The 23,671-nt window shown below is 57.3% G+C and overlaps 5 protein-coding genes across 5 annotated transcripts; 1 reads left to right on the forward strand and 4 right to left on the reverse strand.

Moving 5' to 3' along the window:
• Window positions 1-1,237: 1,237 nt before the first annotated feature.
• Window positions 1,238-2,873, reverse strand: BESB_055900 (uncharacterized protein; the record flags this gene model as incomplete). Its single annotated transcript, XM_029364025.1, has 3 exons — window positions 1,238-1,429; window positions 1,762-1,957; window positions 2,485-2,873. The coding sequence occupies 3 exons, from the start codon at window positions 2,871-2,873 to the stop codon at window positions 1,238-1,240; spliced, it is 777 nt and encodes a 258-aa protein (XP_029219948.1).
• A 1,316-nt stretch (window positions 2,874-4,189) lies between these two features.
• Window positions 4,190-6,167, forward strand: BESB_055910 (prefoldin, alpha subunit protein; the record flags this gene model as incomplete). Its single annotated transcript, XM_029364026.1, has 4 exons — window positions 4,190-4,294; window positions 4,772-4,933; window positions 5,440-5,534; window positions 6,002-6,167. 4 exons carry the CDS (start codon window positions 4,190-4,192, stop codon window positions 6,165-6,167), a joined length of 528 nt encoding a protein of 175 aa, XP_029219949.1.
• A 1,150-nt stretch (window positions 6,168-7,317) lies between these two features.
• On the reverse strand, window positions 7,318-12,900 carry BESB_055920 (uncharacterized protein; the record flags this gene model as incomplete). The annotated part of the gene is made up of 4 exons (XM_029364027.1): window positions 7,318-9,357; window positions 9,857-10,309; window positions 10,999-11,394; window positions 11,845-12,900. The coding sequence occupies 4 exons, from the start codon at window positions 12,898-12,900 to the stop codon at window positions 7,318-7,320; spliced, it is 3,945 nt and encodes a 1,314-aa protein (XP_029219950.1).
• Window positions 12,901-15,955: 3,055 nt separating this feature from the next.
• Window positions 15,956-18,337, reverse strand: BESB_055930 (uncharacterized protein; the record flags this gene model as incomplete). The annotated part of the gene is made up of 1 exon (XM_029364028.1): window positions 15,956-18,337. One exon carries the CDS (start codon window positions 18,335-18,337, stop codon window positions 15,956-15,958), a length of 2,382 nt encoding a protein of 793 aa, XP_029219951.1.
• A 3,001-nt stretch (window positions 18,338-21,338) lies between these two features.
• Window positions 21,339-23,595, reverse strand: BESB_055940 (fructose-bisphospatase I; the record flags this gene model as incomplete). The annotated part of the gene is made up of 5 exons (XM_029364029.1): window positions 21,339-21,676; window positions 21,809-22,067; window positions 22,249-22,398; window positions 22,812-22,960; window positions 23,337-23,595. 5 exons carry the CDS (start codon window positions 23,593-23,595, stop codon window positions 21,339-21,341), a joined length of 1,155 nt encoding a protein of 384 aa, XP_029219952.1.
• Window positions 23,596-23,671: the final 76 nt, after the last annotated feature.

The raw sequence follows: 23,671 nt of genomic DNA on the forward strand, positions 1-23,671 counted from the left end.
TGTGTCTCCACATGCATTCGATGGAAAGCCTCAACTCGAATATTCGCTTTTTCGGCCTTTAGACAGTTAACTCTGGGGAGTCTAGACTGAAAACTATTGGCCCTTCGCGAGTGACCGGCGACGAGTTCATCGCAAAAAGCCTACAGACGCGCTCGCCACGACTTGCGGCGCGGCTGCATATCTGTCTGTCTGCCATGCCCTGCTCCATGTCAGTATGTAGAGTTGCGTCAATGTCAACCTGTCAGCGTGTGTATTTCCATGAAGGCGAGCGCGGGATTCTAATTCATTCTCTATTCACCCATCAGTCCACGCGTGCCCAGTCCCGTAATTTGTCGCGGCGGCAGGCAAGCATCGAGAGCCCCCGTCTCATAGCATATACATATATATACATGTGTATATCATACTTTTTTCAACTTAAATATATATATATTATATCGTTCCATATATATATCGTATCGTTCCATACAGATATATATATATATATATATATATATCATATCATTCCGTATATATATATAGTCGTTCCATACATATATATATATATATATATCCATATGTGTGTATATGTCAGCCACCAACCGTGCGCATCTAGAGAAGCTGCGTCTGCAGGCGTTGAACAAATAAAGAGACACGCCCCTGACTCTGCAGAGATGACAAGTCGTCGTGCGAGCCTAGCTTGTTGCTACTCCGAAACCGCGAATGTTTGCATGCGTTCGAAAGATCACTCGGGTGGCGGGAAGCCGCGACCTCATGCCAGTTGCGCAGCTGCGCTGTTAAGCTTTTTCCGCACATCGTTGGCATCTGTTTCAGACACTCTCTATAAGACACAAGGCGCACTCGCGCCTCTCGCATGCAAACCCCTCTGAAAAAAAATCGCACGTACATGAACAGAATATAAAAATACATACATAGATATACAGCTATAAAGACACAGATATAGCTGTATATATGCACAACTACATGGCTACAAGCGCCTCGAGCAAGAAAAATCTACAAAAACAGAAAGAAGAGGCACGTGCTTGACACCAGGGAGAGGGACGAAAGGAGACGGCCTGCGACAAGGCGCGAAGGTGAAGAGCAAACTGAAAAGAGAGAAGACGGGGAGAGGGACAAGACAGGAGGAAAGCGGTGTACCCAAAAAACCCGAAACTCACAAGTCGAGAAAACCAATTTCTTTTGAGCAGTCAACCGTTTCGAGCTGGGGCTAGCGGCCCATCGCCCTCTCGCCTGTGTCGCTCTAAGCAGGAGGGATGGAGAGAGAAGAAGCAGACGAAGAGGAAGTCGGCAGCGAGGAAGAAAGAGAGGACGCGAGAGCCCCGGGAAGCGGAGAAGGCGACGCGTCAAGAAAAAGATCGAGATTGTGACCCACGAGGCTGTCGCCGTTCTTGCGAAAGGCCGCACAGAAGCTCTCCAAGTCGAGCTCCCGGTACTGCAAAGAGAACAAAAAAAGCAGCTTGAGAGAGAGAATTGAACAACTTCTCTTTCCTCTGGCTGCACACGCGTCGACTCCGCGCAAGCGAGTCCATCACACATCCGACAGGGAGCGAATCGGGGTGAGCCCAGTGCGGTTTCATGGAGAAGACCTTTCGCCTTCTTCCTTCAAGCGCCTCTTCTCCTCTCCACACTCGAATGCAAGCGACTGCGATCGATTGTTTTTGCGATATCTCTTCTCACTACCTTCCACCGCAGGCCTCCACCCCCTCCTGCCCTCGGCGTCCCCGAGAAGCATGCGTCGACATTTTTTTGCATTTTGGATCTTACATCCATCGGAGTCTTGCCGTTCGCGAACGCATTAGCGGACGCGCCGGGCGCACCTCTCGGCCGCGCGAGTCGCTCTCTGCTGGTGGGCGCTTCCTTTGATTTTTCTTCTGTGGCGCGGCGGCAAAAGTAGAGAAGTTTTGCGTCGTCAATCACGCGCTCAGCCGCCAATTGTACCGCGACGGAAACCAACCGGGCGCTGAAATATGAGAAAAACACGTCAGGCATGCGTACACGCCACACAAACACAAACTAGGTGACACAGCGAAGGAAACGCAGCAGAGACAGATCGGAAGCAACGAGATAAACGCGCAGATCGAAAGGGAAACGAAGATGCAGCGTGATCTCCTCAAGCCAAAGAGACTGTGCACAGACACCCCTGCACTGTGCACACAGACCGCCACAAGCATACCTCTTCATCTTGTTCATTGTCTATCTCTTCATCTTCTTCCCCGTTTCCTCCTCCCCTTTCTCCTACAACTTCGTTATGTCAAGAGAAGCGCGGATCGGACTATTCGGCAATCTGACTCCGCTGTCTCGTGAACCACGGGGCATGGGTCGACGCACAGAGGCATAACCGGAGAGGCAGGGCGAGACGCGTATCGATGCAGAGCCGGCAACAACACGAACACACCTACGTACGCCCCTCAATCTGCGCGTGCCTGGGAAAGAGGACTGGCGCGTGTGAGGAGCCCAGAGGGTATTTTCAGTTTTTTTTTGACATACACAGTTCGATCGGTCGCGGCGCATCCGACGGCATGCAGCCAGTAGCGGGTCACTTCATCGAGAATCGCCGGCTCCTTCTCCTCGAGGCTGCTGAGCACTTTCTGGTCGCGCTCGGTGAGGAGCTCCTCAGAGCCCAGAACGCCGCGCCATCGCTTCGGCGGCCGGTCGCTCTCCTCTTCGCGCACGAAGACTTTGTTTTCTTTGTCTCCCGCCTCAGCCTCTTGTCCCGCCACTGAACTCTGCTCGCCGGCCTCAGCCGCGGCTTCGCCCTCAACGAGCCCGGCGGAAAGGAACGGCGCGAGCGGAGGGCTACCTGTCGGCTCTGAGGAGAAGGACGAGGAGGGAGAAGAAGAAAAGGACTCGACGCTGTCCAGCGTCCCGCGCTCCATCCCAGCAGCAGAGACGAAAGAGCGAGCTGCAGGGTGAGGGTTTAGAGCCAATGATTTAGCGAACGGAGGGATCAGCGGAGGAGAACAGAGCCGGGAAGGCGCGCTACAAATCCGCTGAAATGTCTTGGGACGAGAGGAAAGCCTGCGCGCTGACGTCAAGCAGGGCGCGGGCTCGCTTCTCGTAGTCGGGCTCGACCCGGGAGAAAAGGAGGAAAGAAAAGGGGGGAAACGAGGCAAGGCGGCCCCAGAAAACGCTTGAGTGGCCGCTGAGATGGCGCGAGACGGAAGGGAGAAATACGCAAGAAAAGAAGAAGATGTAGGGGAGAAAATGGTCGTTTTGCGCAGCCACGCAAGTTCTCGAGAAAGGCGTTCGGCGACCAGCATGCAGACGAGGAAAACGGAATGCGCGATTTTGCATGCGGTGGTGTGAATGCGCAGCAGACGAGAGAGAAGAGGCACTGCAAAAGGCGACGACACATTGTCCAGTTCAATCCACGTTTTCCCCGAGGAGGACAGTAAGGCATCTCGATTGGCATTTTGTTTGCAGACGACGTTTGCCGCCCTCCAGTCCAGTGTACATACACCCCGAACATTGGTGGATTCGAAACGCCGCGAGGAGACACCGGCAACATATCGTCGTCCTCGCTTTCTTCTGTTGGTTTGCACGTTCCGCCACGTCTTCTGGGCATCTGTGATTATTAACAGTTGCGGATTTTCCTTCTTGTCCTGTTTCCGTCAACTTTCTCCCCTGGGGATACCTCTGCGCTCGCGTGTCTGGCAGCATCCGGCGCCGCGCACTACGAGATTACGTGCTGAAAGCCAGGCACACATCTCGCTCATCCGCGTTGCCGGCAGAACGCAGACCTCGCGTTTTTTCTATTTTCCACTGGGGATGTCGCCCTCACTCTCTCTGTCTTTTGTCCCCCTGTCTTCCCTCAGTCCCCAGACTCTCCCCCTCCCGAGGTCAGACGACATCCTGCGGCACATACCCGCTGCACAAGCGTAGAAGGTGTATTCCTCTTGGTTTCTTTGTGGCAAGTGGAATCCATAAGGGGGCCTTCCTCTTTTCTTGTTTAACTTGGATAGTACTTCCGTCATCCCCCGTCTGGCGGTTTGGCCACGTTCCCTCTCCTGAGACTGGAGAATCTGTTTTCGTCCGAATCTTGTGGGAATTCTGATTCTGCTCTGCGCCCTTGCAAAGTTTCCTGTGTCTTCTTTCTCAACACCGTTTCCTCACGTCACTTCGCGCGCGTCCGGCTCAGTCGGGCCTGCGGTCTACAGCTCTCTACTCTTATTCTCTCGATTTCGACTTCGAAATGGCGGCAGCGGCGGGCACGGCGGCGGGGCAGCCTGGGAGCCCTGTCAGCCTCAACTCCCTCAACCTGCAGCAGCTCGTGGGCGTTAAGGACCAACTCGACGGGGTACGGAGAGAGAAGAAGGGATCCGCATTGTGCCAGTCTTCTGCGCGTCGCTGCCGCGACCCAAGGAGTCAAGCGGACTCAAAGCGCAGTGGCGCAGAGCGCCGGCAGACACACACACGCGGCGTGCGCATCGGGGGTTTTCCACCGGGTGCGAGTGGAATGGAAGGCAGCTCTTTTGCGAGTATCTTTCCACGTTCTGTTCTGGGTGGTTGTCTTGGAGTTAGGCTGGTGTGTGCGTGTCTGTGTGTTCTGCATGGAGCGAGGCCGCGCCGGTCAAGAGCTGACTTGTGACGCGCTGCCACATGCCCACACGCGTACACCGCGGGGATGTGCGTCTCTGCAGATGAGGCTAAGTGTATACGGATAGAGGGCGTCGCGTTCTGCTGGCGTGTCATTCCGCCTTGGAATTGGCGGAGGGTTTCGCGCGTGTGAGGCAGAGTTCATTTGGGCGGTGTTTCGGTGTGTGGCACCGCGCAGGAAGTGCAGAATCTGGCGGCTCACCTGCGCACGCTGCGCATGGCGAGCGGGCGCCTGCAAGAAGCCAGAGACGCCCTCGGCAAGTTCGCTGACGCGAGCGACGAGGCGGAAGACCAGCAGGCGGAAGTCCTCGTCCCTCTCACCAGCTCGGTGTATGTGAAGGTGAGCCACGCAGAAGACGCGCCCCAATGGCGGAGTGTATGTACACCGGTGGGAGCGTTCGCGCTGGACAGCGGTGTGTCTCACGCGGCGCATGGCGCTCGCCGACTCTTGGGGCATATGCAGCAGCTATCCACGAGCGCGATTTGTATCTTCCCCGTGCTCCTGGTGAGGCTGCGAAGTCGGTTTTCTCTGGTTGTTGCGACTTCTAAGCACGGGGGGAGACGGTGACGTTTCCACCGCCCCGAGTGTCTCTTTTCCGATGTGGCGTCATGTGTTGGTCTCGACTGAACGTGTTTTGAAACCGAGATGAGTCAAGAGAAGCGACAGAGATACTTCCGGACTCAGTTCGCGCGCCGTGGGAGCCTGATCTGGGTCGTAAACGGCAAGGCAGAGAGAGAATATGTGTCGAGCGGCGCCTGGTGCACCTGTTTGCTGATGCAAGCTGCGGAGAAGATGCAAGGCTTCTCGTGTGGCGTGCCTCTTCATCTCTTTGCGTCTCCCCTTAGGGCCGGCTGGTGACGCGGAAGAAGCTGCTGGTGGACGTCGGAACGGGCTACTTGGTCGAGAAGAACTGCGAAGACGCGAAGAAGGGACTCGAAAAGTGAGGTGCCTCTCTGCTCAGACACCCGTCTGCTTCGCGCGAGCCGACGTTCCGTCTGTTCTGTGCGTGATTTGTTTTTGTAGAAAAGCACGTGTCGCGCAGAGGCGAAGAGACCTCGAGGGGGGCTGCGGCGCGGCTCGCTCTCCACGGAGAGTTTCCAGCGGCAAACTGCAGAGGAGACTCAGGTCGCTGTGTCGCGGAGTTTGGGCCAGGGCGTGGGGACTGTGGGGTCGGCGGCAGCCGACTACAGGCGCTGCGCAGATTCTTTGGCGCATGCATGATGGTGCAGTTGTGTATGTACTGAGGCCTTCTGAACTCTGAACGGCAGATCTTAGAGTCGGGCATGCGCGCGCGCTGCAGTCTGTGAAAGGCCGTGAGAGAGCGGTGCTGAGGGTCGAGGAGGGGAAGTCGCCGTGTATTTTCCTCAGAAGGGCTGTCTCTGTTGCCGCTCTCTGTCTTTTACGCAGGAACGTGAGCATGGTGAATGAACAGGTGACAAAGCTCGAGAAGATTCTGCCTGAGAAGCAGCGCCAGGCCGAGGCTGCGCAGAACATGATTCAGCAAAAGTACTTTCAGCAGCAGCTCATGCTGCAGCAGCAGATGCAGGGAGGCGCTCAGCCGGCCTCGAAATGAGCGGGGAACATGGATGCTACATGTATATCCTACTTGATTGGTTTAATTTTCTTACAAAGGGCTTTTGGTGTGATTGAATAACCGCACCCGGTTGTAACTTCCGCTTCATATCGTACCCCACGAGCGGCGCGGAGGAAGAGAGGCCAGCAAATCGGGATTTTTCGACGCTTGCTTCTCCCACGTTTTCGAGTGCATGTGGCCTGCCAGGGTGCGCATGCGTTGACTGACTCTCCAGCGCTCCTTCAGTGCATCTCGACTTCTCAGAACAAACCTACTCCTCTCGTCGCAGTCACGTTGGCTCATGTCCTTTCTGTGGAGGCCGGGAAGCTGGTCTGCTAAGTCTGTCGACTGCCGCAGGTTCACTGATTCGCGAGTCTTGTCTTGCCTCCCGCACCTAGAGCTCGGCACGAGTGTGCGCAGGAGCGTAGAAGCCAGAGAGATGCAAGCGAGCATAGTCAGACTGAATCCGCCAAGCATGGCTCGTTTGGCTGCGCAGTGCGATATCCACGGCACTGAATCAATTCCACACCAGGCTGCCTAGGTGCGAAGGCGAAGCTGCCGCACCCGTCGGGCTTGTCGATGCGACATACTCGCACGCGTGGGGGGCAGGAAGGGGCTCCACGGGATGACATTCTGCGGGACAGTGCTAAAGTCGCTGAGAGAGCGGGAATCGTAGCGTAACTAGGCAGCAGCTGTGTGCTGAGTTCTCTGGCAATGTGTGCTCAACTCTGCGCGCGCAAGACCGCGGCTCCAAGCCTCGGTCGCATGTCAGGTATGTCGCGCGAAGCGGGTGCGCGTGTGCAGCAGCCCTGTGGAGTTCCCTTAGCCAAGTTATGCAGAGACAGTGTCTGAGTGAGCCCAGAGAGTGTGTCGCGCGAGACTTAGTCAGCAAAGTCAAACACCATCATAGGCGAGGTCGTCCGCAGCGCCTGGGGGGGGCGTTTTCCCGCCGCCAGCTCGGCGGCAGCTTTCGGCCGCGGAGCCCAGTCGATGGTGGAGCGCAGCGACGCGCGCGACGACGTGCTGAACCGCAGCCCAAAGAGCGGCCTCTTGGCTGCCGAAATACTCGCCTCTGCACTCACGGGTCTGCCGGAGCCTCTGCGCTCGCGCTCCGCTAACGAGCAGAGCGCCTTCGTAGGCACGAAGGCCGCTAGCGGTCGCGCAGTCCCCCCCCGCCCGCCACCCCCCCCCCTCTGCGCCGCACGGGGTGGAAGACAGCGCTGTTTGGCTGGCTTTGCATGTCTGGGCGGAGCGCCAGTTCTGCGCGACCCTCTTTCTCCGGCGGCTCGTGGGCAGCGGGCGCCCGCGCGCCGCCGGGCGCCCCGTCCTCCCCAACCGCACTGCCGGCGAGGCAGTCGAGCCACTCCGCCGGCAGCGGGCAGGGGCTGCTGTAGGGACGCGCAGGCAAGAGGGCGTCTGCGTACGCGCGGGCGCACACGTACTGCGAAGGCACCTGCATGTCTTGGTGCAGGCCGAGCGCAAGGCGCAGGCGCGCTTGCCCCCGGCCGCGGGGTTTAGCAAACAGCAGCACGTAGGTCTGCTGCTTCGAGTGCTTGACGCCCGCCAGGCGCGCCAGGCTGCAGCTGCCTGTGGCGACTTCCCGAAGGAGGCCTGCAGCGGGCTCCGCCGGCGCAGGCGACCCTGCGGATGGCCTGCCTCTGAGCGCCGCCAAGCCGCACTTCTCATGCCTGCCGACCGGCGCGGAGGCGGCCGTCTGCGGACGAGAGCGAGGACGGCAGGTCTCGGCGGGTGTGTCGGCTGGGGGGTCGGCCCGACCCCCGCAGGCCCCGTCGCATCCGCACGTCTGGCAGAGGCGACCAGCGCGCTTCGTCGTTGCCGCAGAGTACGGGCGACGCCCGATGATTTCCGCGGCCGTCAGACGCGAGGCAGGCCTAAAGTCGACGGCGCCGCGCGAGCTCGGCGTTCCATCTGCCGCCGCCTCGCCGCAGCAGGCGCGTGAACACGTGAGGCAGGCGGAGATGACCGCGGGCATCAGCCTGCTGTGATGCAGGCGGCCGGCGGAGAGAGAGGAGGACGAACCGAGACTGGCGGAGTGCGCGGGCGTCCAAGGCCGCGCTGAAGCGCTCGAGAGCAGACGAAAGCGAATCGTTTCCTGCTGAAAGATTTTGTGCAGCCGGGGAGAGACAGAGAAGAGATAAATCACGAGGAAGCGCTTGACGGGGATGTACTGAAGGGATGCGCCAGGCTGCGCGCGGCCTCCAGCGCCGTCGGCGCCGGTGCCTGGTGAGCGTTCGTTCGCCCATTCCGCAGAGGCCGGAGGGTAGCCCCCCCCTCGGCGTCGGGGCTCGTCCCCCGGGGCGAAGTCGGGCTTCCTGTCGGGAGTGGTCAACGGCAGCGTCGTCGTGGATCCAAAGAGTTCGAGTTCAATGGCCAGCTGCGAGGCTGTGGGGCCTCTGAAGCCGGTCGAGCCTTCTGGGGCGGGCCCAGCATCGCCGGAAGAGGCGTCTTCCTGCTCGAAAGGCAGCAGATGGCTGGGCAAGTCTTGGAGGGAATGCACGAAGAGCATCATGCGCCACTGATACAACTTCGGCGGCAGCTGCAGCCCGCGGTCATCCTCCCCCTTCGCCTTCCAACAGCTACTAACTGCCTCGCCTCCTCGGAGCGTCTGCTTGGGCGGCGCCACCGCCCCAGAGCCGCCCGTGAACCGTCGCTGACGCGCAGTCCGCCGGCATCCTGGTGGCGTGTCCCGCCTGGGAGCCTTCTGAGACGACGCCGCTCCGCCCGCAGCAGGCGGTGCCCCCCCTGCGTGCGCGAAAAGCCCCGGGAGGGTGGCGGGGTCGCGCGGGCGCGGCACGCAAGGCTGTTTGGCATCGGGGAGCTCCGAGACCGCGCCACTCGCTGCAGTCGGTCGAGGACGGGCTGCGACAGCTGCAGGTCCTGCGTCAGGTCTTGGGGCGGGCGCGGGGTCCGCGCAGGGCGTGATGCTCTTGCTTGGTAGGCCGCGGGCCCCAGGGGGCTCAGCCTCGCCGCCGGGCCTCTCGGTGTTGGCGCTGACGAAGGCGACGAAGGCATCTCTCTCCTTCCCGCAGTCCTGCTGCAGGTCGAGGTTGGCGCGCGCGGCGTCGCCTCCCTCTTCGTCCTCCGGGAGCGGCGCTAACTGGCGGGGAGGCGCGTTGTTGAAAGACCGCATCAGGTCGATTAGGTACGGGTCGTTGGCTTGCGAGCTGCTCTGCACCCAGCAGCCCCACAAGCCAGAAAATTCACACACAAATATACATCTATATATACACATATATACATACACATACATATACATTTACATATACATATACATACATATATATACATACGTACACGCATATATACACATCTATAGAGTTGAAACTTACACATGTATACATATATATACATATACATACATATATATATACGTACACGCATATATACATATATATATAGTTGCCACTCCTTCCCTGCATCCAAGGGCTGTTCGGCTTCCATTCCTCTGTCGGCCAAGCTCCTGCTCGGAGCTCAGGATCGTGTGTGGGTGTCTCTGCGATTCCAGGAGCAGCCGCCTTAACAGCCTCCTTCCAACGCAATCGAGAGCTCCTCCTCTGCACCACGCATCCCGCCAACGCGCGGCGTCGCCTGTCTCTCTGCAAGGCCGCGAAGGAGGCTGTTCACTGAGACGTGTTTTTCGCCGAGGAAGGACAGCCTGGTGAGCTTACTTGGATGGCATCCAGCACGCCAGTGAAGCTGAAGAAAGCGGGGTCTCTGTGGGGCATCGGCTGGCGGAGAGCCTGCGCCAAGTCGAGCTCGACCTGGATGAGTTCGCGCTCAGCTAGGTAGAGCGAGTAACACAGCGAGCATATGGGACGGTTACTTGACAGTTGCAGCCGCCCGGAAACAGGGAAGAAGAAAATATCCAGTCCGCGCTTCCTCATGTGATGCTGAGTCTCCAGCATCATGCGCAGATTCACAGTCTTGGTAAGGTCTTTCTTGCGATGCGTCAACCCGCACATGTAACACAGGGATGGAATCGCTGAACGACGGATGTCGTCGCAGGCCTTCTGCTTGCGGCGGCCCCCTGGTTCGTCGTCGCACTCGTCGTCTGCTTCAGTCGCAGAAGGGAGAGAGATCGGCGCGGTTGGAGCCGCCTGCCGAATTGTAAACGACTTCACCTAGGTGAAAGGGCGCGGCCCGAAGACACACAGTCAGGCAGGGAATTCTTCGCCGTACTGGCACTTAATCGCAGCACACATCCTCCACAATGCCTTCCAAGCTCTCAGAAAAGAGGAGAAGTGTTGCTTCGCCTTCATGGACGAGCGCATGCTTCAGGCATGCTGAGCTGGCGCGCGAATGAGGGCGAAATCAGCGGTACGTGAGAAAACCATTTTCTAGTCTTTGTCTTCCGCGCACACCCGCCTCGAGTGGTGTGCTACGTTACGCAGCGAGTACTGGTCGAGTATAAGGATATAATGGGCTCGGTACCTTTTCTCATTCAGTAGCTTTTGGAAAGAGTTTATGGATACAATTTATTCAACAAATTGCTATTTTAATAATATATGTGCCTATAGGAAAAAATACGTATAAATGAAAACCGTGTGTTTGCAAGGAGGCTCGTATTGTTTCCAAATATTTATAGAGTTGGAGTATCTGCTGCAGTAAACCTCGAACTGGCATTCTTGAATCTCATGGTCTTTTTGCGAGCGTATTTCGGGGCCTTTCGTTTCGAAGATGTCGCTGTGGAGCGGCCCTTACATCTTTAAAAAAGCGTGATACAACATCTTCTGTAGTCCCTCTTCAGCAGTCCGCCAGTAGTTGCACGTCTCGCCGCAGCCAATTCGTGCGAGGTTGTTGGCAGACTCACTTGGAGGAAATACCACGTCCTGTGCGGCGGGCCTTTCACCAAGTCGACGACAATCGTTTCCAGCCAAAGTCTGAACACGTTCTGAGTGAAGTGGAAGATCGTTTTGGCCACCTGCGCAGCCGCGCTGAGTGTCGCTCCAGCGACTGGGAAGACGTCGAAACTCTTCTCTGCCGGGTCTGCATTCCGTCGGTGCTCTTCCTCCGCCGTCTTCGACACCCCGTTCAGCGGTGGGTTGTCGCCGCTGACGCAGAATTGCGAAGTCAGGTCGCCGCCAAGGTGTCGCGCACGCTGAGGCGTCAACCGGTTGACCAGCGTGAACCCTGACGGCGCTCGGAGGGCGCTCCAGCATACCCGCGTCAACTGACACCGACTGCGCGGTTTGCCCCTGACAAATTCCTGAGCGAGCGCGAAACAGCACTTGCTGCTGACGCCATTTCACACGGGGAAGCAAACCCCTGAAGGCCGCGGGCCTGCGAGTGCGAAACCCCCCGCTCCCCCTCCTTCCAACCCGCCCCGAGCAGCACGTGCAGCGCCGCCTCGCCGGTCGCGTCAGACCGGCGTTTTTCAACGCATGAGGCGTGCGCATGCCTCATGCTGAAAGGCCGGTAGTTGGGTGGTGTGGCACTATCACCGTGTGTGGGAAACAGACGAGCCGCTGTCGCCTTCATTGACTGCATCGTCGCGCGTGCTCACTTCGTTCGGCAGCCCCGGGCGACGTGTTCGCTTTACTACGTGAGCCGCGGTGAAAACGCCCCCTCGCTATACGAAGGTGAATGCAGTGCAAGTGTGCACCTCAATGCGGAATACTATACTATCCGCGAGCGAACTTCCCAGGGCTCAGCTGACCTGATAGACGCGCTCTAAGGAACTATCGGAAGACATCGAGCCGAATGTTGCCAGGTCGAGAGCCTTTGTGATGTTGCAGTCTCTCCGGATGTAGTGCATTTGCTTCATCACAGCTGCGGGATACAGGGGCGGGCTGTCACGTTTGGCCTGCGGAAGCGCCCCTGCCGGTGGCTGCTGTATGCGTGAACCAGCGAACGACGCTCGCTCCCGCTCCCGAGTTGCAGTTCCGCTGCTTTGGTCGCTCAGCGAGCCAGAGAAGGAGCAGCGCTGCGAAGAGACTACATTATGGCTGCTTGCCTCCCATGCAGGTGACTCTTGTCCCTCTGTTTGCAGCCGAGAGGCTAATTTGTTTTCCAGGAGCTTCGCTGCTGAGAAGTCACTGCATATGATCCACCCGGTGGCGCCATGCTCCCCGTTCGGAAGGCCGGGCTTGCGGCCGCCCTCATCTGTCGTGCCTTCTAACCTCTGTGGGAGACTGGAAATGTAAAAACAGTCTGTACTGGAGCAGAAGACTGTGTCAGGAATAGCAACGTGGAGATTGCTGGCCATTCGGCGAAGGAAGGCAAGTGAGTGTTTCGGACGCGTCAGGACGCTCTTCCACCATCCAACGGCAGGCTGGACTGGAAGAAGGTTGTAATACGACGGGTCAGGATTTGTAAACGTAATTTTTGAGAAGTGTTTGATCTTTCTAGCTTTTTTTGCCTGAAGTAGCTCCTTCGCCCTTCTCCGCGGCTCAGCTGGCACGACCACGTTTCCATCACGGCACTTCTGAAGCCATGGTGTCGCTCCCCAGCCCCCGCTACCGCCCTTCTGCACAGTGCTTTCAGACAGCGCTCTCGAGACCCACGCGCTGGTTGCGGTTCGCGGGTTCTCTTGCATATCCTCTCTGATGAGAGTATCGGGCATTCGTAGAGATGAAAGAGCGGGGTTCTGTTTCACGTCTGCAGGCGCAGGGGGCCGCTGCCTCTCATAGGGCAGCGAACCAGGGACTTGACGGGTCGAGTCACCGGCCGCATCCTCGAAAGCCTCGGGAACGTCCGAGTTGTCGGCGGCCATAATCCACTCGTAACATCTCAGATGTGGTCCCGCGATCGCTACAGGGAGAAGGGGGTTCTGGACGGAGCTCGTTATTTACGCGCGACTGTGAGCCGAGCCAGCAACCGAAGCCACGCATACCGGCCAGTGGAGTAAAGCCAAGATTCAAATTCGAACACTAAGCGGAACGTGCAACTGCAGTGTGCCCTTTACGCACATGGGCTGATTTGCGTCTAGTTCGGGTGCAGGACTCGAGCTTTCCTGCGTCACCCATTCGGGCACCACCAAGAAGTGAACGCACGATCTATACAGCGAGCGTTGCTTTGGCGATGCAATACCTCCAGGAAAAAACGGATGTGATTTACCCAGCTCGAATACACAGAAGTGACCGAGAGGAGCGGCAAGCAGTATTCTATTCAATCCCTTAGATGTTCTTCCTTGTTTCGAAACGACCAACCCAAACCCCTAGGCGTCGCTCTCGGCGCCCCCGACAAAAGCTCCCAATCAAAGAAGAAAGCGTGCAAAAGAATATCTGGAACCCCGGATGGTAAGTTACCTTGACGAACCCGGTGATTCTGAAGCCACCGTAAACTGCCTGCTGAATCAGTCCATCAGTGTGTCGGCGGCAGAGATGCAAGAGCTGGAAACACTGTTTTGCTCCCCTGTAGGAGGCACGGATAGGGGCGAGGGGCCAGGCAGGATGGGTTTCCGACTAGGAGAGCGAGTTTTGAATCTAAACCAAGGGACTGATTGGTCTATATATGTGGTGGCTGAGTGTTCGTGGCGGAATATCAGCCCCTTTCGCGGCGCGGCTTTGGCCCACTATTCTGTGCATGCAGGCAATTAAGTGTGCGAACGCACGAAGAAATGAGTTGCCCCGCACAGCATAGTCGGCATGCTGAGGCGGGCACGTGGCTGCAGTTGTGCTGGTGGGACATAAACGATTTCGTGTCTAGCAAACTGTTCTAAGCTTCTGTTACCAGAGCCGCCGAAGTGCCAAGATGGCGGACCGCTATTTTTTTCGGTTCAGGCCAGAGCTGTGGTGGGATGTGTCGAACAGTCTCGTTCCAATAATTCACTACGGTCTCTAGACAGAACAGGGGCTCCGGCGGACAAAACAAACAACCGCATTGTCGATATATAGTCTACTGAATATGCATGTTTTGACCCTGACAAACAGCTGTTATCATTCTTCAGGGATTTCGATTTCTATTCTTAGCTGATGGGCTCTAGTACAGAGTAGCCCTCTGCACGTCTGAACTTTGCTTTGTGAGGCAGATTTCCAACTCTTGCTTGGCAAAGCATGTAGAGGTCTGCCTCTCGTTGAGCCACAGGAAGGGGAAAGTAAACGCACGCTCTATATGACTCTGGTTCACGGCTTTATTCTGACGACTTGCGGATTCTCCACGACTGACTGATCTGCTCCTCTCAACTATGCCAGAGCTTCGATAAGGCAGGCAGGTCAAGCCGGCCTTGCGGCGAACCGCAGCATCTCCGCACAAAACCCTCAACGCCATTCTCTTGTGTCGCCGGAGTCGCTCATACACATGCAAGCCTTTTTGAGTAAAATGGAAGGTGAACCAGGAAGCGAGACTAGTATCGAGTGTTGTGTGTCCCTCAGCAAGCTCGAGGAATGATGACAAAATCGCTTTTATAGTCGCTACTGCACAAAGACTCTGGGAGTGTATGATTCTCAAAGGTGCCGGCATCGTTAAGGTCCTGTAGTTGCGCACATCGGTTAAGAGTATGCATGCCATTTCCGGCCGTTACTGGCTGAACAGGTAAGGATTTTTAGTACTAACTAGGGCTGCCTTGGCCTCCTGGCAAGCGGTATATCCTCGAAAGAGGTGAGATTGAGTTCTACTTCAACCTCATTAACTGACAAAGTTCTCATCAATAATGCAATAAAGTTTCAGTTGATGTACCATGGGAGACACGCATCTCCCACATCCCCAAATAACCTACGGTCCGCGCGGCTGCGTACGCCGTGTTTTGCGCCTGGAGATGAGAGGCGAGCATAGCAGGCGGCGGGCATTGCAAACATATCTCATACATAAATTCACGTCTTCACAACTATGTCTGGCAGTGGCAACACTATGATGCGCACCCCGACCATGACTAAACTTATCCCTGCCGGCATGTGGCCCTCAAAGGACTGTCGGGTACAGGCAAATGCGGCATCACTAGAACAACTTTAAAAAAGTCAGCGATGCACAGAGTACCGCGTGACGATCCCCCTGTTCACCTCAAAACAAATGCATCTCGCGCGCATGTTGCTGTCAGAAGCAATGCGGCTCCCTCTCTGCGTAGAGCTCGAATCCTTGAAAACTTCAGCTTCCTCATCGACCCCACGCCATCATCTTGAAATGATATAACGCACTCCAGACATGACGCCTCTCCGTCACGAACTTCCTTCCTGCTTTTATGTGCGCACCTGTCGGTGAAATGAAGTCGCAGCAGCAATGGAGCACAGTGCTATTGAGACCCCTGGTCCTAGATTGACTGAAGCAGCACTCTCTGGGGTGGCCGTGGCCGCGCGGTCACGAGCGTGCGCAGCCAACACCCTGACTCGTGACAGAGAGATATCGTCTCCTACGACGGTAATGCCATGAAGCCTTCATCCTCACCGTAGTGCTCCACTTGTTGGCCGCAAGCACGAGGCAATGCTCGCCTTCAGTTTGCTCGGTCGCCATTCTACTCGTTGAAAAGCCTCCCAGCAGAACTCCGGTGTACAAGACACCGGTGAAAAAAAATTAAACCTCCACTCCGTTGGAAAAAGGCAGGATAGAATTCTACAGTGGTGGGTCACGACGACCACGCGCCACCGAAAGGCTCCCCGTGAATTCTGAGCGTGCTTAGTCCCGCCGAATCCGAGGGAAGGCATCTAATAATTTTGTATCCTCTACCTGCATGCTGTACGACCCACAGATCTCCGCTGGTACCACCAGCCTTGGCGAGAAGCAAGCGGATGCACGCGCCTCCATGGCACGAGCGTTGAGTCTTTGCTAGCGACAAAAATGAAGGCATAGGCGTTTCAGCTGCTCGTGGCCAGAGTGGGAAGTCCTCTCCGCTGGCGTCAGGCCGAAGTTTTGACAACAGGATATTGGTCAGTTCCAACATCCTGGTCCACCTCTTCGTCAGGTCGCAGCTCGGGGAAGATCCCATTGCTTGCAGACATAGCATAGTAGTACCGCATGAACATTTGCGGTTCGTTGAAGCGTTCCTTCTCAGCTGCTGCCGCAGCTGCAGCTGGTCGCACCTCTGCGGTGCTTGAAATTGTCTTTCTCACTTGCGCTGGCCTCTCTTGAAAGCCACTCAGGCGGCACGTCGAGAAGCTTCTGCGACGCTCGACAACTGCTGAGTTTCGCACTGGTCCACAGCGCAGAGCGCGTTTCCGGTCTTCACCGTAGCACCTCCCAACAATGCACGGTGCGTGTTTGCTGCTGCAACCCGACGCAGCATATGCACGTCCGTGTCTCCCTAGCGCATCGTCATCCTCCGCCGGCGCAGCGTCGAGGTCTTCGTCGTCTTCAGAAGAAGACGTCGAAGTCAACGTATGCATGGCCAATTCACCCTGAGCCAGCTGCGCTGGAAGCCGTTCGGGAACACATATGCCGCTGCGAAGCGCCACGTCCCTCACCCACTCACTGGAAAAATCTCCCGTGCTCTGCTCTGTTCTAGTGCGACAAGGTTTGTTGGCTTCACACTTGGCTGAAGGGCTTTCCGCAGCAGTCGCGGAGGAGTCTGAAGAGGCCTGAATCGTCGTGCGGTGCGCCCGAGCTTTGGCCAGGATGCCTCCCGGTCTCAGCGCAGTGCCGGTTGCTCCCACCGCTCGTCCACGGCTGGGTGGTTCCTGCTCCTGTGGAGCGCTGCAGGTGACACGTTCGCATACGGGATACTCTTCTCGGGCTCCGGCTGGTTCATTGCGACGGTTGCTTGCAGACGAGGAAACGTGGGCGCAGCTGCAGACTTGAGTCGCAGGTGTTTTGGCGCCGCGTCCGAGAAAAGTGAGAGCGTGTTCCATGGATTTCTGGGACCTCAGTTTGAGGGTTTTCCACGCGCATTTGAGTGGAGAAAACGCGTCTTGCATGGCAGCCGGCGGAGGGTCCCCTTGGTCTGCGGATGGGTCTGGCCGTCGGAGGCGGCGGTCGTTTGTCGCGCAGGACTCAGCTTCAGCCAACTCCACTGCAAACGTCGCAGGCAGCTCGCCGTCGCCACAGCCTCGGCTTGTGTAGTCCTCGCACAGGTAGGGACCGACGCGGAACCGCGTCGAGCCGTGTGCCGGAGCGCTTGCGGCTTGAGAAGGCGCGGCGCCCTCAGCGTCTGTCCAAGCTTCGGCAGCAGAAGACGGCAGGTGCTCCAGAAAGGCGGATTCGCCCGAGGAGTGTTTTGGTGACGAAACCGGTGAGACGCTCGTGGTGCGGACCACGAGATTACCTTTGTCGTCGGTTGCGCTGAAGACTACGATACTCTCGCCCGACGCGCGGTGGAGGTCACGGCCATCGTCGCCTTGCGCGTCTGACGATGGCAGGTCCGCTCCCGATAGCGCGGACGCGCTTAGACATGGCGCCAAGGACGAGAGGGCGCAAGCTTGCATGCAAGTGGCGTCAGGGTGGGATTCGGTGGAAGACGGCGTTTGGCATGACACAGGCAGGCTAGGGGTTCCGGCGAAGTCGCCGAAAACCCCATGGTACAAACCGTCTGCGTCTACTTCGGAGCCCTGGGCTGAAGGCCATTTGCCCCGTCGCTCCGCGACTGCTGGGGGGCTGCAGCCATCGCATCGGCTCTTCTCGTAGACGCAGTCTCCGCCTGCTGAAACAGTGCTTCGAGTGCTGGCTGTAGTCCGCGACGTGCTGATACACGAATCTGATCGCCCACACCCCTCGGAAAAGTGCTGGCTGCCACAAATAGAAGATTTCGTAGAGGAGAGGAGGCCTCGCAGGCTCGAGAGAAATCCTCTCTCGCCGCTGTTCGACGCAAGGCTGTGACGAGACGAAGTACGAAGGATGTCGTGCTCACGCAGCTCCAGCGACGACTTCCGCGCCGACGCTGCGACAGGGAGAGTACGAGCGTCGCGTCTGGTGAAGTAAGTCAGGGTGGCGGAGATTGCAATGCTACACGCGAAAGTAATAAATTGGACGGCGAACAAAGCCACGTGACCCCAGTCTTCGTGCCATACTTTCGTAGCCACAGCCCCTGCCACCGTGCAGACGACAAGCACTAAAAACAGGAGGACCTGTGCCGCAGTATTCACAACGAGAATGGCCAGGCGACGCCGAATGAGGCATGAAAGACCCAGGGCGAACGAGAAAAAGCCGACTGCTGCTGCGATAGCGTCTTGCACAGCGGCGTGTACAATGAAGAGTACGAACTGGCATGAGAGAGAGGCAATGAATGGGGCCCAAAGACGCCACTTGAGGCGCGGTAGGGGCCGGAAGACAACCGCACACTGCGCCATGTGCTTCAGAAGCAGGAGTACTGGAGGAGTAAGTAAATTCCTGCACACGTCGCCGTGTACATGTTTCCCTTCTCGGGCTCGTTGATAGACAATTCCGGCAGCTGACACACTACAGTTGTATTGAGCACGGGCAGCGCTTGGTGGGTGTGTTTACACGGAATCAACGTTCGACACGATCTTCTTTTATTCCGAGCCTCCGCGAAGCTGGAAGACATGCGTCAGGCGCAGCACTGCGCCCAGTACCGATGACGTCTAGGCAGAGCAGAGCAGCGCCACCGCGCACCCTCGAGTGTTACCGCCAGCAATCCGTCGCCCGCAGAAGCGAAGCTTCACTTCCAGCCTGGGCTAGATATTTCGCGCTCCTTTGCTCATTCGAGACAGGCAAACATGGCTGTCATTTCCAAGACACACGTGGGTCAGAAAGAGGAACGAGCTTGTGCATTTGGACTTCAAATGCTTGTTTATAAATACGCAACAGCCTCGCGCGGGCGGACGACGCTTCTTGACGCCGCGATCAAATTTCTGCTGGGCATGAACCACACGGACACCACACGATTATGGAAGCTTTTCAAGCGTCCGTATCCTTTGCTTTCCGGGAGCCGATTCGCTGGCGGAAGAGTGAATCGACGTTTGGACGCGCTCGTCTGTTCACTTAGGCCGGTCAGTCTCGCTCAGCTAGCTCCGATGTCAGACAGCAACCCTTCGTCCCTGTGGGCGACTCGGCAGGGTTTGAGACGGGACGATTGAGCGACAGGGCAACGGGTTCGGGTTCTCGCTTTCAGCAGTGTGGCGGCCAGTCTTTCCTTTGTAAAAGTCGCAAAGCATGCTGCCATTGTTCAACCTGCGGGACGTCACTTCCGCCAAGTGCACAAGCAAATGCCACAAGGGACGCAACACTCTTGTGAGAGAGCTCTCAAAGCATCACGCGAGGGGCCGACCGCAGCTGCAGGGCCCGGTGCTATAGGGAGGGGCCCCTGGACCCATCCGAGTTCGTCACTTGAATTGAGTCTGGAACTTGCGCAGCGCCCTTCCTTTTCTCGACTCCAACATGGAAAAAGTAGGGAACGCTCGTCTCCGGCCCAAGTGTGCAATGCCTTTGCAGAATTCTGAACTGTTGTTGGTCGCAACGGCGTCGAAGCGGTGGTAGCCACTCGGCCCTCTGAACACCGACACCAGACGTACGGACGGCAGCAGGCAAGTCCCGCCAAAGTCTTCTGAATGTGGTCGATCGATGGACCTCGACCGGTCTCCGTAAAGCCTCGGGAGGCTTTCGGTGAAACTTTCATACATGGGAAACTACTGATGCACGCTAACCACCCCTATTTTTGGCAGGATCTCACGCGGAATCAATCAGCACAGGCTGGAGCATGAGGGCTACATTGCGTCTTCCAAGTGTCTGATGCCGGCATCCCCGAGCATTGCTGCCTTTTCGTGCCTGCGGTAGATACGCTACGACCAGGCTACAGGCTTTCGGTGAAACTTTCATACATGGTAAACTACTGATGCACGCTAACCACCCCTATTTTTGGCAGGATCTCACGCGGAATCAATCAGCACAGGCTGGAGCATGAGGGCTACATTGCGTCTTCCAAGTGTCTGATGCCGGCATCCCCGAGCATTGCTGCCTTTTCGTGCCTGCGGTAGATACGCTACGACCAGGCTACAGTCTCGAATAACGCCGCTGCAGCAAGGCCTCTGCGCCTATTTCGCGTCGAATATGCGTGTGCACATGTGCTCTCCGAAGTGCTACAAGCGCTGGTGCGTCGTCCTTTAGGGTGAAGTACGACAGTTACTGGGATATCAGACGCTCAAGCCAAAATCATGCGCCTTCATCTATTCGGACGAAACACCGAAGTAGTTACCACCGGAACCCTGACCGGAAAATCTATGTCGCACGTATTGCGGGAGGGCCTCGTGGTTCTCAATGGTGAAGGCTCAGCTACCACAGGAGAGCGTAGAGGAGCAAATCCGCTCGCGAGGGACTGCATATCAACAAAGCCGTCCAGTATCCGGCAGACTGATAAGGGTAGCTCCGCAGTGGCCTCTCGTGGTAGCGACACGACGTTCTTTTTGTCTGGTCATCTGGCGGGCACCATCTCTGCGTCATGCTTTGAAATCAAACGGCAAAGCTACTACGGCATGCGTAGCCAGGTACCCGTTGAGAATCTTGACGCCTTCTGCCTCCGTACAGCTGAATGATTTTCAGAAAGTGAGCATGCCATTTGGACCACTCTCACAGACTACCGATGGCGCGTAGTCAGGGGGACAAACCATTCTTCTAGCTTGGAGTGACATCGTCAGGAATTCTGACTACTGTTTGCATCCGGTGTCCATCTGATATGTTTGCCAGGGGAGATGTTCACAGGAATAGGTTACGTAGGAATTCGTGATGCAAGCTGGAGGGCGATCTCCACGCCTTCTTGAGAAGGCCCTAGCCTTCCGTTGTCAAAATGAGAAAAATGAAGATGAGTCTTCCAGTCTGTTGTCGCGTAGCCACGGACAGGTGATCGACACATGTAAGCTCCGCTGCACAGCCGCTCTACAGAATGGGCTCTCCATCTGGCGACCGTTTCAAGCAGAGCCGACGCGACAAGCGGGCCCATACTGAACACGCACCGCGGATCTTCCGCGCGTGTAGGCCTTCTCTTCCACACTGTCATCAGAAAGCGATAGACGCACAATTTGAGCACGCACAACTTGGTGTTGATGCAAACAACTTGGAGGAGGGCTGCAAAGCCAAGCATCTCTCCACGTCTTCGCTGCGAAGCCAGTCGGCGGTAAGCCACACGACCGACTTGCCGGGTAGAAACGGCTCACCCCTGCGTCTCCCACTAAACGGAGACGACGCACACTGAAAAACCTGACTTCAAGGCCTCATGTTTGCGCCAACTCGGGCTCGTGACCAACAACCTTCCTGTACAGGAGCGGCCGCACATGGAGGAGGAGTCATAACTCTTTTGAAACCGTTCCACTCAAAGCCGCTTCCTTAAGGAATCACTCCTCACGCAGCCCGCTTGCTGCCGGAGTTCGGGGTCCCCACTTCCGCAGGCTTCTTAGCCTGGAAGCACCAGCCGCCGTCGCGCATTTTGTACCGCGCCATCAGCGCCTCAGCTCCGTCAACCATGTGAGAGCTTCCGCAGAAAAAGGCGACACGGTCGCGCAGGCTGACTGGCTCAATCAGGAGAATGCGTGTAAAGCCGTCGCTGGCCTTGCCGCCGGCCTGCTCCGTCAGGAAAGCGAGGGGGAAGCACTGGAAAATCATAGAGACGGAGGGCGTGGGATCCGTGAACGTCGGAGGGTAAATATAAATGCCGCCCTTCAGCATGTTCCTGTGGAAATCTGAAGACACAAATGACGCGCGCAAAGGGCACCAAAGATTAAAGTGCTGCGTAAACACTGCCGCAAACGACTTGCGGAGGTTTCTCCTGTGAGCCGGGCAACGGGGCGGGGAGACCGACCGCAGACACTTACCCGCCACGAGAGAGCCAATGTACCGGCACGAAATAGCTTTCGACTGGCAGTAGTCGATGTAAGCCCGGACGCCGTAAGGGAATTTGTTGATTTTGCCTCCGTTGATCGCGTAGATCTTGCCGTCCTCGGGGATGCGGATGTTCATGTGAGACAGGAAGAAAGATCCCAAAGAAGGATCCAAGGTGAAGCCGTGGACGCCGGAACCCAGAGTGATCACCATGATCGTCGACGAGCCGTACAGAACGTAGCCGGCGCAGACCTGCGACCAGAAGTCGACGAGACAAAACCCGCAGAAGAGGAGATTTTGCGCGCTCCCCAACCAAGTGACCGCCACGCCCTCCCTCCCTATCCCTTCCCTTCGTCCCCCCCTCCCCCCAGTCCACCCCTGCCCTCTCCGCTCTAGGGATCTTTGGTGCATCGTCGCGGCCGGCGAGTCTTACCTGTTCCTTTCCAGGCTGGAGGAAGTCACGGAGCTCGACGGGAGTGCCGACAGGGGTGACTCTTTTGTAGACGGAGAAAATCGTACCGGACGAGACGTTGACATCCACCTGCTTCGTCCCATCCATAGGGTGAATCAGCGCGACCAGATTCTGCACATGCGCACAAGGACGCCAACAGCTGCGTGAAGCCTATTCCCTGGCGGGCGACACCCCAGAGCACGGCTCTTGCAGCCCAGGGACGTCGAACGGCGAGCGCCGCAGCCGTCTCAGTCGTATTCCCGCGAGCGTATTTGCGCCGGCTTGCACGTTTGCAACACGGGGCTAGCAACTGGAAGACAGAGGACTGCAGAGGCGCCGACAGAGGACTACAGAGGCGCCGACGCCATGAGCTCGAAAGCCGAGAGGGTTCCCAGACCCGTGGACGCCCCCGATGCATTCCGCATGGCTTCCTTGCGGCGGGTTCGCGGCTCTTCGCATGCTGCAATTCGGAGAAAAGTCTCGCGCGTGAGAATCAGACGGGGGGTCAGACGAGATCCGCGGAATCTCGCTGCGCGACCGCGCACCTTTTCGTTGCAGTTGGTCATGGGAATGATCTCGTCCTGCATCATCGTCGCAATGCCAGCCACAACCTCGCGGTTTGTGAAGGCGTCAAGGAACCGCTTGTTGGCGATGTTGGCGAGGTCTGAAATATCCTCGTTCGTCGCGGCCGCATCTGAAAACACACAAGGCAGCCGCTGCAGCTGCAGTGTCGAGCTGCGTACAGAAAGCTACAGAAAACCCCGCCAGTGCCCCCTCGCCCACCTCCTGCCACGGTCGTTCTTCCACAGACACTAAACTGCCCGAAGCTCTTTCGGTGTCAGGGCTCTTCTCCCGGTGATCAGTATGTCAGCCCCTCTGTCGGGAGAGGCGCTGTCTCGACGCAATGTGAATGAATGAACTCGGTAACTCGACTCAGGATGGATAGAACCCTGCGATATATCCGCCTGGAAAACCTCGCAGATACACTCTGATGTTCGCCGCTATTCTCCCCTTCCCCCCCCTCCCCCCCCCTTCCCGCGCCTGCCGCAGCCTCCTGCTGTGTGGCGTACCGTCAAGACCGAAAGAGTTCTGCTTGGTGATAATTTTGTTGACGACTTTCGCGGCGAGTTTGATGGAGGTGAAGATCTGTGAGATCTCGTGGACGCTGACGCCGCGCTCTTTCAATTGTGGCGCCTGCTGCACGACGTACTCGCCGAGCTCGAGCTGGACGCGGGAATTGAACAGCGGGGGCAGCTGCGGGGGGTTGGGAATGCAGATCGACCCCTTGGAAGTCAAAGGGATGGTGGTGAAGTTGTCTTTCGCCGCCATTGTTGCAAAACGGAGAGAGAGTCGAGCGACAGCGTAGAGGTGTTGATGACCGCTAGAATGCGAATGCGCTTGTAGA

Source organism: Besnoitia besnoiti, chromosome IV (assembly GCF_002563875.1).
Source record: "Besnoitia besnoiti strain Bb-Ger1 chromosome IV, whole genome shotgun sequence".
NCBI classification, from domain to species: Eukaryota; Apicomplexa; class Conoidasida; order Eucoccidiorida; family Sarcocystidae; genus Besnoitia; species Besnoitia besnoiti.